The 16,094-nt window shown below is 30.6% G+C and overlaps 1 protein-coding gene across 1 annotated transcript in view; it reads left to right on the top strand.

Annotated features, from left to right (window-relative positions):
• LOC107444366 (E3 ubiquitin-protein ligase SHPRH) overlaps nt 1-16,094 on the top strand; it is a 124,933-nt gene that overhangs the window by 52,977 nt on the left and 55,862 nt on the right. Inside the window, exons 11-12 of the mRNA XM_071188261.1 lie at nt 5,848-5,909; nt 6,030-6,124. Of these exons, the coding sequence (XP_071044362.1) occupies nt 5,848-5,909; nt 6,030-6,124 (157 nt within the window). The remainder of the gene's footprint in view (nt 1-5,847; nt 5,910-6,029; nt 6,125-16,094) is intronic.

Below are 16,094 nucleotides of genomic sequence, written 5' to 3'. Positions count from 1 at the left end.
TAAGTGCCGACGACACAAAATATCACTGCGTTGTGTCTGCTCTAGATGGAGACGTTCTAACTTTAATTTCGGATATTATTCGGCAGCCACCTACTGATAATAAATATGAAACAATTAAAAATAGAATAATTGCAAACTATGCAGATTCCGAAACTGCTCGTTTGAAAATGCTTCTTAAAGACTTAGAATTGGGAGATAAACGACCTTCTCACTTATTACGCTCCATGCAAGATCTCGCTGGTAATTCTATAAGCACAGAAATTTTACGTTCACTTTTTCTTCAGCGTTTACCGGTGTCCGTGCATCAAATTCTTTTAGTTTGCATGGAAAAAGGTGAGCAAAATTTATCTCTCCTAGCCGAGAAAACCGATAAAATTTTGGAAGTAACTCAAAATTCATTGACAGTGAATTCTATAAATGTGACAGATGATAATTCACGTTTTCAAAAATTGGAGGACGAAATTCGTAAACTTTCCGATACCGTTACACGTTTGTCTAGACAACAATATCTGAATAAAAATAAATTTAGCACACATAGACAAGGTTCTCGTTCAAGGTCGACGCAGCGCACTGTGGCGGGACCTCTATGCTGGTATCACTATAAACTAAACTGGTACTAAAGCTAACAAATGCATTCCTCCTTGTAATTACGCTCAAAATTCGGAAAACTGATTGGACCCTCTGTTCATGCGACGGCAGATATCGGTCCTAGTCAAAGTCGCTTATTTGTATACAACAGGCTCACCAACCGCCAGTTTCTTATAGACCGGGGCTTCTGTTTCAGTTATTCCAAAAACACATATGCTGAAAAATTTGATTTCTAATAAATCTTTTGATATTTATGCTGCTAATGGTTCGAAAATTGCAGTTTACGGTCAGACAACATGTACTTTAGATTTCGGAATTTCCAGGGGATTTCAATGGAAATTTCTTGTCGCTGACGTTACTCAACCAATTTTAGGAGCGGATTTTCTTACCCATTTTAAATTGCAGGTTGATTTAAAAATAAAAAATTGATTGATTCCTTAACTTACGCTGGTATTAAAGGGGAAACATTTCCTACTTTCTCTTTGGGTTTAACAACTATTGCAGAAGATGCTGCTTATCGAAAATTATTATTGCAGTACCCTCGCATATGTACGAATAACTTAACTTTCAACACTTCAACTCATGATGTTCAGCATCATATTCAAACTACAGGTCCTCCGGTGTTTGCAAAAGCTAGACGTTTGCCACCGGATAAACTTGCAGCCGCCAAAAAAGAATTTGATTATATGTTAAAAACCAGCTTATGCAGGCCTTCAAGTAGCCCATGGGCAAGTCCCATTCATATGGTGCCGATGTCAAACGGCACTTGGAGAATATGCGGTGATTACAGACGGTTAAATTCTATTACAATACCGGACAGATACCCTCTCCCACACATTCATGATTTCGCTTATAGCCTAAATGACTCAAAAATTTATTCAAAGTTGGATTTTGTTCGAGCGTATCATCAGATCCCTGTCGCGGAAGCAGACATTGAAAAAACAGCTGTTATAACCCCTTTTGGCTTATTCGAATTCACTAAAATGATGTTTGGGCTGTGCAATGCAGGACAAACTTTCCAACGCTTCATGCATGTCGTTTTAAGGGGATTAGAATTTTGTTTCGTATACCTTGATGACGTTTTAATTGCTTCCAAAACTTTAGAAGAACACTTAACTCACTTAAATACAGTTTTTAAACGTTTTGATGAATACGGAATTGTTTTGAATACCGAAAAATGGGTGTTTGGAAAATCAAAGTTAACATTTTTAGGTTTTGAAGTGTCTCCCGATGGAATTGCTCCTTCACCTAGTAAAGTGTCCGCAATTACCGATTTTCCCCAACCTAAAACTGTATCAGAATTACGTAGATTTTTAGCAATGTTCAATTTTTATCATAGATTTATAGATCACGCCTCCGAAAAACAATCTCTTCTTAGTTCCTTACTCACAAATAAAGAGAAAGACTCTACACCCATTAATTGAACAACCGAAGCTGTGTGCGCTTTTGAAACTTGCAAACAAGCCATTTCTAATGCAGCAACACTTGCACACCCCACACCCGCCGCAAAATTGTTTTTGCATACAGACGCGTCCGACATTGGTATAGGCGCAGTCCTTCAACAGCTAAAAAACTCCACACTCGAACCTCTAGCATTCTTTTCTCGCAGTCCACTCTTCCATACGGTACTTCGCTCACATGTTAGAGGGAAGAGAGTTCTATGTGCTAACGGATCATAAACCGCTGACTTTCGCATTCCAGCAAAAATCGGATGACTCTTCACCTCGTAAACGGACATTTACAGTATATAAGTCAGTTTACAACGTCGATTCGTCACGTGCCTGGAAAAGAAAATGTTGTTGCTGAAACACTTTCCCGCATTGAGGAAATAGCACTCTCTGGTCCAATGGACTGCGCTGAACTTGCAGCAGCACAAAAATCCGATCCCGAACTTAGCACTTTAAAGTCGTTAGCTAATTCTAGTTTAGTTTTCAAAAATATTGTATATCCTCCTGACAGCATAATACTTTGTTGTGATACTTCTACTAATGTTGCACGCCCATTTATTCCTCAATCTTATCGACAAATAATTTTTTCCAAATTTCATAACCTGTCACATCCCGGTATACGCGCAACAATTCGTCTCATTAAACAAAGGTTCATTTGGCCTTCCTTGAATAAAGATTGTACCCTGTGGTGTCGAGCTTGTGTCTCGTGTCAGAGAGCTAAAATTCAAAGGCATACGAAATCACTTTTAAAAGATTATCCTCTAACTTCTGATAGGTTCGCGCATATACATATTGATATCGTCGGACCACTTCCTACATCAAAAGGTTTTAGATTTTGTCTCACAACAATTGATCGCTTCACGCGTTGGCCTGAAGCAACGCCAATTGTTGACACCACTGCTGAAACGGTTGCTGCTGCCCTACTGAATACCTGGATAGCTCGCTTTGGAGTTCCAGAAACTGTAACTACTGATAGAGGAGCACAGTTTGAAAGTGAACTTTTTTCACAATTATCCAGAATGCTGGGTATACACAGAACTCGAACAACAGCTTACCACCCACAAGCTAATTCAATGGTCGAACGCTTTCACCGACACTTAAAATCGTCCATTAGAGCCTATGCCACAGAAAAATGGGTCGAAGTCCTGCCACTAATTCTTTTAGGAATTAGAACTGCTATTAAAGAAGACCTCACCTTTTCAAGTGCAGAGATGCTCTATGGCACAACCCTTCGATTGCCTGGAGATTTTTTCAGACCTTCCAGTACTGGCAAAGAATCCCGCAATGTCCCTATTTTTCTGCAAAGACTTCGTGAGTTCATGTCTACGTTGCTTCCTACTCAAGTACCATGGCACGGACAGCACAATATTTTTGTGCATCGAGACTTGAAAACGTGCACACATGTGTTTGTGAGAATTGACAGTGGCCGCCGAAGTCTCGAACCTCTGTATCACGGCCCACATAAAGTTGTTAAACGCAACAACAAAGTGTTCACCTTAAAAATTGGAAATAAAGAATCAACAATAACCATTGACAGACTTAAACCATGTTTTACAGACAATACGTCCAATGTGCATCCAAGAGTTGAAAATCTCCCCACAAATCCTCCATATAAATTGATTCTAAAGAACAGTATGGAATCTTCACAACAATCCACGAATCTTACACCTTCCAAACCGAAACAGCATAAGGTTAAATTTGAAAACTCTCCTCGATTTTTAACCAAAACTACAATGAGAGGAAGAAAAGTTCAAGTACCTGTTCGTTACCCGCAATAAACATTTGCGCAGTTTATTTTTGGTAACGTTCGTGGATCTCACTGGAGGGGGAGTACTATGGTGAGCTATAGATCTAGCCTCACCTAACTTTATTTAAAGCTTTAAGTTTATTTAACACCGTTGGCAACGTTCCGTTGACAACTGAGTTGTAATTTGGTTTTTCACTTTTCCAGCTTTACCTTTTTTCATTTCTCGGCCGTCAAACCAGATGGTTGTGTTCTTGTTTTTAGTTAATAAATTTAGTTTATGTATGAATGATATTTCTTTCTTTATGCATAACGTTCAATAGACCCTCGAAGACACGGGGGCCTAAATTCAGCATTTCAGTAAAATTAATGTCTTTTAATTAAATACAAAATGTAGGAAGGAGGACTTAGTTTCTGCTCTTTCCTCTTAGCTTTATTTATCTCCATATTCTTTAAACATTCCTTCTTATTTCTTAAATTCCACCTTATGTCTTTGTTCATTTTCTCTCACTGTAAAAGCAAGTGAAACAATGACTTTTTTAACTTTAGAATACAATACTCTAAACATATTTAATTCTGATTAGGAAGAACTAAAATGAATGAATAAATTTATATCGCTTATTTAGTGTCAATGGTTATTTAGTGTATGATTCAGTGTTTATTTAATGTAATATGTATTTTGTATTCATAAAATAACACTTAAAAGTATTTGATATTTTATGTAATGTTTTGTTTTTAAATTTTTTTACATAGTTTTATTATCTATTTATTCTGGTGATATATTTCTCATAGAAGCAAATGCATAGACGCTTTGCGCGATGTTGTATATAATCAGCTGTTAATTCAGATTTGATCAGCCAGCTTGTAAGTAGGAAGCAAGAAACTTGAAGATTTATTTTTCTATTAATTTCTTTTTGTTATACAGTGGGAGTGTAATTTTTACAATAACTATTTCATACATATTTTTTCCCTAATTTTATAAGTTGATATTTTGACAATAAGTCAACATTTATAATAAACCAATATACATAAAAAAAAATTTCACAGAATATGCACCAAAGTGAACACTAGGTCGAAAATTACAGTACATTTATCTGCAAATATATATGCATACGTTTATAGATGTAAAATACGCAGGGGTTAATACCTTGGATTTTTAGCTGGTTAAATACCCAAAATTTATAAATATCTTGGTATTTATGTTTTCATGAATCATGTTTATGTATCATGTTTTCTTTGGGGGGGGATATATATTTAAGGTACAATTAAGTTTTGCTCACATTGTCAATAGTTAATTAGTTATTTACTAAGAAGAAAAATTCCTTCAATTGGACATTTAAATTATTGGAATCATTGTATTTTATTTTTTTATTTGAAAGTGGCTATGGTTTAATCATCCGGAAGTTCACATTTGGATTCATAATTCCCAATATTTGTGGTTCTAAAACTAATTTCTAAATTAGTAAAGTTTTGCCAAAAACATATTTTTAAAATGCAAAATTGTTTTCTGAATTTAAGTAATTTATTTTAGAAAAATTATCATACAAACTTTTGCTGCATATAAATAATATGTAATCATTCTTTAATCCATATTTAATTGTAATGTGATGATATCTGAACAATAATGCTTAATGTGTTAATTTAAATTGGCTGTAAGGTTTTGAATTTTTAGATAGTTATTAGTAATTGATTAAAAATATAGAGTTTAATGTTAATACAATTTTCAAAGGGGTAAAAAATATATGTTAATTCTAGCTTTCATGTTTAAAAATCAGTTGACAAATATCTAAAAAAATAATCAGATATGCCATTTCTTATTCACTTTAAGGACTTCAGATTATATTTATTGAAAAGGAACCTTGCCATTAAGTTTTGTAGATGTGTATTTTATGTACTTTTATTGAGAATGTGTGCATTTAACATTGTTTTTTTTCTGTATTCAGTAAATTTTGTTGTAAGACAATTAACATGTTGAATAAATTTTTGCTGTTTTATTTTATTTATTATTATTTTGTTTCCTATTGAAATAATTGTTTTATAATTTTTATACATTTGTTTTTATTACAGCTGTTAGTTCCTTTAAAGAAACTACAATTGTGTTGTGACTGGTTTGGGTCTCCTGACGAAAAGTAATTATCTTATTTATTAATTTGAATTTTACTTCATTTTATTCATTTGTATTTTATAATATTGCCAATCATCCTCTTTTCACTTCTAGTAATGTATTAATTTCTAATGCACTATTATAGACGAGTTACTATTCCTGAACTCCATGACCATTTGATAAGAACTTCCAGGCTTGATTGTGAAGAATGTCATAGACAATTAATTGCAGCTTTGAATGGTAAATTATCTTAAGTGCTTAGTTTTAGTACATTTTATGTGTCTATAATTTTGTGTGTTGAACCAAAATAAATTATGAAGTTCTGTAGGTTTTCTCTAAGTGCATCTGTTAGGAAATAGAAAATATGAAGTTTATGTTTTGTAATGGGCTCACATAATTATTATGTTCTGTATTTTACTTTGAGGTCAAAACTTAATGACTGACCTATATAAATAGAATGCTTCATGAATGGTTAATAAATACATAAAAAACTCATACTTTTTAGTTAAAAGCAAGTAATTTAAATTCTTATATTTTATTGCTTTTTAAAAAAAATATTCTTAAGAAACATAAAAAGCTACTCTAATTTATTGGAGATACGCTGCCTTGGAATATATGCTGCAATTGTAAGATTGAACTAAAAAGGGAGAAATTTGTCGCCAGAAAGGCTGCACCATCAGATATGCCGCACAAAAGTTTACTGCATAATCGGTCTTGGAATTAATGCTTCTGTTACAAATAACAAGTTATATACAAAAAAAATTATTAAATGTTTAAAAATCATTAAAATAATTTTTAAATATACAATAAATTAATGAATTTAATCTTACTTAAAATCAGAAATTATGTATTTTGATAATTTTTTTCATAACTTTTCAAATGTATGCAAAATTGCACTATGTACAATTTGTAAAATTCAAATGCATTACTTTATTAAATGCTTATTTAAAATACTCACATTTTATTTAAACCAAGTGAAAGCCTGCGACCAGGGCAGACAGATTTCAAAGGTAATAGATCATGTGTTGACCACATTTTTACATTAAAGATTATTGTCGAACAATCTATTGAATTGAAATCAGCAATATACTTAAATTCCATAGATTTTGAAAAGACTTTCAACACAAAGAAACACGCTGGAAGCTGTTAAAGTACTATGAAATTCATGTAATGATTTGTAATTTTGTCATGAGTTATCCATGCCGACCAAACAATTAGAATCTTTCATGGTTGATTCCAGTGTTAGACAGGGTTGTATATTTTCACCAACAATCATTTTATTTGCTATTGACTTGATTATGAAAAGCGTATCAGAGAATAAAAGAGGTATTAGAACCTTGCTGAATATCTTTCTGACCTTGATTTTGCAGGCAACTTATGTTTATTGACCAACACTCTGTAAGATAGGCAAACAAACACGAACATTTTAAATGTAGAGGCAAAGAAAATGGGACTAAAAAATTAAATAAATAAAGTATTTAAAAATTAATAATCAAAACAAAGATATTTAATATTTCTCCGGCACAGATAACGTGAACTATTTTTATTTTCAGCAAAAGTTTTATCTCCTTTTAAAATCAGAGTTATTAAGTTTAAGCTCTTCATTTTTTCCAGAAAATTCAAGTAATAAAAGAAATTAACTGCTTTAAAAAATGTGCAAGTTTAGAAATTAAACCATCTAACAATCAATGAACATTCATAATAAATATTGCAAAATTAAAAAGTAATATTAAAAAAACCTGTACTACCCTTAATGTCAGAATTTGTTCACTTTTTTTCCTTTGTATTTAAAAAATAACAACTGATTGAATCGAGAGAATTATTTTAAGTAAGAAAGAAATATTCATGCGAATCTTAAAAAAGTTCTTGAATCAGATTAAATAAGTCTCCTACTGGTGGCTGAGTTAGCCATTCTAGTATACTCCCGATACAAGCTATCATCGAAGGCGAAAGAAAAGGAGACCTCTTCATCGAAGCCACCCTCCCTAAAATGCTCTCATCTTGTTTCCATAGCACCAGACTGCCGCAGACTTTCTGGCGGACAGAGTACCTATCATAGACAAACAGTACTTTAGAATATAAAATATTTTTTTAAGGATATTATCTTCAGATAAAAGAATTTTAAAAATGTAAAAGCAGATTTTTCGACTTGCTTGGAACATTGCGAAATGTATAAAAAATAAAATTAACATTGCGGGACCAAAGTTTTTGATTGCTATCTTAACTAAAAATATTAGGACCATATTTTCAAGATTGCAGGCACTTATCTCCCCGTATATTATTAATCAAGGATATAACTCAGTCCAGAAAAGATATATTTGCATTTTGATGATAGTTCATTTTTGTGTCTGATTGTGTAACTTAATTAGCACTAATTTATTAGTCTGCTGTTCGAAACATTAAGATTGGTTTTAAATCCTATCATTCGAACAATAGTTATTCAGGGTGGTATTTTTTGGACTCATTGTACATTAAATATTCATCGTGCCTCAGCTAAGAAGACAATGAGAAATTCTATTAAAATTCCTATGTTTTATAAAAGTTTCAAGGTAACAATTTTTTCTTAAATTGTAACTCTCTTAGAAGTAAAAATAAAGAGATATAGTTTTTTACATTGTTGTTTAGTTTATAACTTCTCAGATTTCTAGCAAACCAAAATTCGAATAATTGAAATTAGAATCATTGATTAAATAAGTATCTATGCTACAAAGTAAACTATTTAAAATTGCTGTATCATATTAGTATAATTTAAATTTTATTTGTAAATGGCCAACTTTTTTCGAAAAATAAATTTTAAATCAGACTACTGGAACTATGAAAATACTTAAGAATTTTATTTTACCGTAAAACAGGTTCAATATTTTATGAGGTTTACTGCAATTAAAAATCTTTTTCTTTGTTGATAGTTTATGTATAGTAATGATGAAGTTTATAAATTTATTTTTTTTTTACATAATTTTGTTTTGTTTTGAGTTCTTTCTCACATTCTTTAAGAATTTATTCCTTAGAAGATTTCTTCTATAGGCAAAAATAGGTCCCACTACCCAGGGGTGGTGTTCCCTGGATTTCTGGGTTTTTCCTATCATCCCTCTAGGTCCAGAAACTAGGAGCAGGACATGCATTTTTTAGCTGAATTCCTCATGTCTTAAGATAGGGGTACACAACCTTTTTCAGTGAAGGGACACATTCACAGCAGATTGACCAATGAAGGGCCGCATGCCAAAGTGTTTAGACCGACATATTGAAAGCAATTGTTGGTGGTGATTGTTATATAAGCATCATTGTTTATATAACACTAAATTCATTTTGTCGGTTAACCTTGTAATCTCTTTGCTGAAAATACAATACTTTAAAACGTTTAAAATTAGAAAATGCAAAACTGATTACTTAAGAAGGAAAACAGAATTCGAAAATCAGAATCAATTTATCAGAAAAAATTTAGATAAATTTAAATAATTAAAACACATTACAAAAGTCCATTTAAACATAAATTTGAACGTTAAATTTTTTTTTCATAGAATTAAATTTCAAATAAATAAATATTCTAGTTATTAATATAAATTCAAGTTAAATACTTTGATTTAAAGAAAGTTTATAGGGTTAAAAATGATTAAAACTAAAGCAAAACCCCTTAAGAGGAAAATAAGATTTAGCATTTATTAGGGAATGTACTTTAACTTTCAGACATTTTTATTTTAAATTAATAATAAAAGGCTGAGAGAGGGAAGAAAAAGAAAGAAAGAAAACACATTAAATTTTAAGGAGCTATATTCCTTAATAATAAAAAACTATTAAGATACTTGTTTACAACTTTTTATGACGAATATATTTTTAACATGACACTTACTATTTACAATTAATACACAATCAATTAACAATCAATAAAATTTACATTACTTTACAAAACTTATTTTGATTAAATTTTTTATACAGTTAAAATTTAATGATATACAAATCATTTCCCAGCATATAATCATAAATGATATAAAATGCTCCAAGAAGGTAAAAAATGGTTTAAAAAATTTCTTAATGGTTATACTGTAATTTGCAAAATTTTTGAATATTGGGATAATTTTATCTACTTGATCATGTGATATTTTTTGAGCCATTAAATGAAAATGTAATGATTGTATTTAAAGACTACTCTGTAATTTTGAACAGGCCAAATTCATTCTGGAAAACAGTCTTTCGACAGAAGCTGTTGTTGTGGGTAGTATTAAACTTAGAGCAAATAACATAATCAGTTTTGGAATTTGTCCTAGATGGTGTTCTTCCTTTCTGGGTTTTTAAATCACGGAAATACAAATAGCGATGTGTTATTTTTTAATTGCTTGAATACGAATTGTATGTGTTATTTTTTAATTGCTTGAATACGAATTGCCATGTGTGATTTTTAAATTGCGTAAATAAAAAACTCGATGCTTGTTTTTCAAATTGCGTGAATACGAATTGTGTGGCTTTTAAATTGCGAAAGAACTACTCACAACACTTGATTTTTAAAATGCATGAATATGAATCGCAATATATGGTTTTTAAATGCGTGCATATGAATTGCAAGAAAAGTAGCAACGGAGGATATTTTAAACGGCAGAACACGTATGATTTTAAATCTCGTTAATGTTAATACGAAATGATAATACGAAATGATAATTTCAGATAGCGTAAATACAAATTACGATGTATGACTTTTAAATTACATGTGACAACAAAAAGAATAGGTTCGATGTGTGTTGTTAAACTTGCACGTGTTCATGGGACTAAAGAATTATGCCGTGTTTTGAATTATTTTTTTTGCAAAACGGACCGCGTTTAATATAAACACATCTCGTTTTTTTTTTCCTGGGAAGGTGTTGATTTGGCTAAGATGCGTAATTACTTTTTAAGTTACAAAAAAAAATTAAAACTGAATCAAATTTCACGAGTTGTAATATTGTGTGAAAATATCAGGTATATTCTAAATCGCAAATAAAAATACAGCAATAAGGGAAAAGAAGAAAAAACACGTTCAAAAACCTCTTAAAAAATGCGTATTAAAATCGGTTCAACGTAAATGATAAAATCGGCACAAACAGAGCACGTAAAAAATAATTATTTTAATGCGCGATTCAAAACTCGCTTGCTGTCAACTCATAGTATTAAAAATATCAGAACCTTTTTAAATCACGGGGAAAACCTAATAACTACTAAAAAATAACCAAAATACTTTTATATTTCAGATAAAATTGGAGTAAATAAAGTCCATCAAAATTTTATGTAATTTATATGCGGGTTTTAAAATTAAAATGTCGCAATAGCGTATAAAAAATATCGGTACTTTCAAAACTTTGTAGAAATGTGTAGCAATAATTTCTAAAATAACGATCGAAAAATAATTTGATTTGCGATAAAATCGTTACAAGTAAGCCATGTCAAAAAATGGTTATCTAAATGAGCGATTCTTTTACTCGCAATTCGTAATAATATCATGCTAAAATTTCGAAGTTTTAAAAACCGGGCGGAAATGCGCAGCAATAACTGTTGAAGAAAGGATCTAAAGTCATTTAGATTTTCCATGAAGTTTGCACAAATAAAGCGCTTCATAACTTTCAAAAATCGCTATTTCAGAAACTACTTGAAAATGGGTATCAATAACTACCGAAAAGTCATTGGAATCAGCACATACGAAAAGCGTCAAAAGTGATAATTAAAATTTGTAAATCGTAATAATGATGTATTAAAAATATTGGGATTTTTAAAACTATGCTGAAATCCGTAGCGCTAACCATCGAAAAACTACATTGATTGAGATTGGGTGCGTCAAAAACTTAAAAGTGTACATTTAAATTACCGATTTTTTTTAATTATTTTTCAAAAACAAATATTTAATTTTTTTTTCATTTTGTTCAGATTGTGGTTGCAGGCCGCACATCGAGGGTTGGCGGGCCGTATTTGGCCCGCGGGCCGCAGTTTGAGCACACCTATCTTAAGACCATTGATTCAAAGACTTTCATCACCAGATTATGAAAAAGTATGAATTAAGCTCTACAATCTAAAATTTACATTTTGAAGCCTTCATTAAATCACGTTAATGAGACGTTTTCATGCGCTTGACTCTTTCCTTATTTTGATTTCTTTTTTTGTTAGTTTGTTGGATTTTCATAGTTTTTAATATTTGAAACTACGTCAAAATCCTCTAATATTGCGATTTATTTTCACACAATTTTTATATCAGGCATCGAATTTCGTATTTACCTGATTTAAAAGTTACTCATTGTGAAATATATTCACGTGATTTAAAAATGAGACATCTCGATTCGTATTCATGTAATTTAAAAACTCGTTTTTAAAATCAATATCGCAATTTGTATTCACGTGAATTTAAAATTCAATGTCATTATTTGTATTTATAGGATCCAAAAATCATGCATTGTGATTAGTATTTACACGCTTTGAAAATTCAATATTGCGATTTGTATTTTTGCGTTCTTAAATCCACCATCATCATTTATATTCACACAGTTTTAAAACCCAATATCGCGTTATTAAAATCCAATGTCGCAATTCATTTTCACATGATTTTTAAATCCAATATCCCGATTCTTGCAAGAATTAAGTTTTTTTAGTTACTATAAAAGTGTGTTTTATTGGTATTTTAATTAATTAGGAAACTAAATTCAAAAAATTATGTTAAATATGAATAGTGTATAAATTGCATCTTGTTATCTCGAGTTTTTGCGTATAAAATTTTCAGGGTTTTCCATGTTCATGTTTTCTTTTTTAATGTCACAATCACCCCTGCACAATCCTAAAGTGCCCTAGTAATATTATATTGTTTTTGTAATTTTTTTTCAACAAGTTTAGTTCATAGCACTTTTTGATCAGTTTACCTCAGAGTTCCCACGGTACTTGAAAAACCTTGAAAGTCCTTGAATTTGGTTGAAAAAAATCAGGGCCCTTAAAAGTCCTTGAATTCTGCCATAGGGTACTTGAAAGGTACTTGATTTTTTTAGGAATTAAAATACTAATTTTTCTTACAGAAGAGTAGTAAAAAATAAATAAATTCAAAGGAAAATTATAGAAATTCTGATAGATGCATCTTTTAATGCTTGAAGTGAAAAGGGGTTAAAGCAGATGTAAAACTTTTCTCTCCTAGATTTTTTAGACAGATTATTGTTCATCTCTCTGATGTTTTGAAAGCTGAAATTTCTAGCAAATTTTAAGTTTTGTAGTCATAGTTTTCGAATGATATATAGTGTTTAATTGATTTAGAAATATGTTCAATGTGTTAACTTCATTATTTCACCAGGTAATATTGTTATCCTATTTGTTCTTTTAATTTATGTACGAATGATAATTAATTTCTTATCATCTATAATCAAATTTTTACATTTAGTTTTTACTGCTAATAAATAAAATTTAGTTTTACAGGTTTCATTGATTAGGAATAAACATTATGATTCACATTAAACTAATTCTTGATTTACTGATCGGAATTCATATAAAATGTTCTACAAATTGCGGTTTAATTGAAAGTGATTAATGGAACACATATCTAATATTACTTTAAAATGATTTGCAAATTATTAATCAGAATTTATATTAAGGTATTTTATAAATTACGCATGATTCTTATTAAGTGATTTATCAATCACACATCATGATTTCAATTAGTTATTTCTGAATCATATAACATGATACATATTAAAGTAATTTCAGAATCATGCCTCACAATTCTCATTCTAGTAGTTTACAAATCACGCATTGCGATTCACAAAAGAGATATTTAAGAATTACCACCCACAATTCTCATCAAAATGATTCAAGAATCACACATAGCTGTTCTATATTAAGCACCTTTCGAATCACAAATTGCAATTTGCATCATAATGATCACTATTCACATGAAAACTATTAGCTAATCACACAATAGAATTCACATTAAAGTGACTTATGTATATCACATTGTGATTTATGTCTTGTAAGTAAGTTGTGAATAGTGATCATTATGATCAGAGCCAGATTATACCTTTCGTAGGCCCTAGGCATAGCCGTTTTTGGGCCCTCCTCTCCTTCCCCCACTCCTCCAATCTTTTCAAAATATATTCTAAAATTTTCTTGCATATTTTTTTTACATTTTTATTAATATGGATTTTAATTTACAAATTTGTTTATCGAGAAAATTGATTGCTCAATTAAGTAATTTTGAAACTGCGCTTATGACCGTAATTTGGGAGCATGCATTAAAAAAAGTTAATATGATCACTTTAGCTCTCCAGGAACCAGGGATAGAATTGTGCACAGTAGTCAAATTGTACGATAGTTCATTGCAACATTTTCAAAACATGCACTTGAAAAATCGTTCGACGAATTGGAATCGAAAGCACAAGTTCTTTTGCCGAATACTGAATATAAAATAAAGAGAACACGAAAACGAAAGAGATTTTTCGACGAAACATAAGAACAAGAAGTAATTTCAAACTCGAATCCAAGACAAATGTTTTTGTCGGGAACGTATTACGCCATTTTAGATGTATTAATTTCAGAAATGACTAAAAGGCGTAAAGCTTACAGTGATTTGTACGATAATTTCGGTTTTCTTGTTCACAAAAATTTGTCAGAATCTGAGATTAAACTAAAAGCGCAAAATTTGGTGAAAATTTACTCATCCGATTTAGAGGAAAACTTTGTAGATGAATTTTTACTATTTTCAAATTTGTATGAACATAAATCTGCACAAGAAATGTTGAAGGCTCAAATTAAAGATAAACTTGTGAATACTTTTCCTAACGTTCACATTGCATTAAGAATATATTTGTCGATTCTTGGATCAAATGCAGAAGGAGAAAGATCTTTCTCCAGATTAAAATTGATAAAAAATTATTTGCGTTCAACAATGAATCAAGATCGTTTGGCGTCGCTCGCATTTATGTCTATTGAATACGACATTTTGCGTAGTTTGGAATTCGACAGCATAATACAAGATTTCGTTGAATCCAAAAATCGCAAAAAAAGTAATATATTAGATCATAAGATTCTACAAAATAATTTATTACCGAAAAATATTATATTTTTATTTGTATCTTCATAATTTTGTGCAAAATACACTTGTTGTTTTTAAAGCTAAATTATTTTTGTCAACAAATTTTTTTCTCCCAAGTTTGTAGTAGGCCCCTGAATTTCGTAGGCCCTAGGCACGTGCCTAGTGTGCCTATAGGTTAATCCGGCCCTGATTATGATGCAAATTGCATTTTCATGTCATGTAAGTTCGTGCATTTTGTATTATTTGCCACTCATATTATTCTGATTTTAGAAACACCGCAATTCAATTTCAATTTACAAATCACACATTGTGATATGTGATTTACGCAATCTTTGAGACTTACTTCACCTTTTTTATAATTTTGATTTACATATAGTATATCTAGATTCGTATAAATGCGGTTTAAAAATTAGGCTTAGTGAAAACTATGCGTATTCACAATATTTTAAAAATCACGCTTGTCATTTTATGGATATATTTTAAAGAAAATAAAGCTCGGTAAGTCCTAGTTAGCTATCTGTGAAATATAGTTTTACAATAGATTTTATTATGTTCAAAATAGAGTACTGATATTCTGAAGTAACAAAATAGAAAATTTGATATTAAAATTGAAACAGATATGTTAAATGGCTATATTTTGATAATTTATCTAATTATATACATTTCCTGTAACCTAAAATTTGATCTAACATATTAAAAAAAAGTATTTATATTTTAATATTGTGCAATTACATAAACTTTATCAATTATTTACTATGCTTGTTTAATGTAATATGCATTATACATTCATTCATTTTCATTAATTCTAATTCACTTCATGAAATTTTTCATGAAAAGTTTCACTGATGCTAGTTTTTAAATGTTGGCTAGTATCCTATGCCAATTGGAGTTTTTTCTTTCTTTTTTTTTTCGTCTATTGGAATTTTTCAAATTATTTGAGACATTAATGTAACTATCAATCATTCATGGGGTCATCTTGTTTTCACAAGTGATGGATATACCTTCTTTTACTATCCTAGTGATCCATTTCCAGATCCATTTCCCTACTAGAGATGAATGGTTTAATTCTCCTCGGTGGCTCAAAAGCAAATACAACTATCCGCATCTGTTACAATACAAAAATACAACTATCCGCATCTGTTTTGACAGTCAGGCTGCTCTCCTATCACTGTCAGGGTGTAAATTTTCCTC

The sequence above is a fragment of the Parasteatoda tepidariorum genome, chromosome X2, assembly GCF_043381705.1.
Source record: "Parasteatoda tepidariorum isolate YZ-2023 chromosome X2, CAS_Ptep_4.0, whole genome shotgun sequence".
NCBI lineage: Eukaryota > Metazoa > Arthropoda > Arachnida > Araneae > Theridiidae > Parasteatoda > Parasteatoda tepidariorum.
The sequence above is the reverse complement of the archived record's forward strand: the minus strand, read 5'-3'. Positions and strand labels throughout refer to the sequence as shown.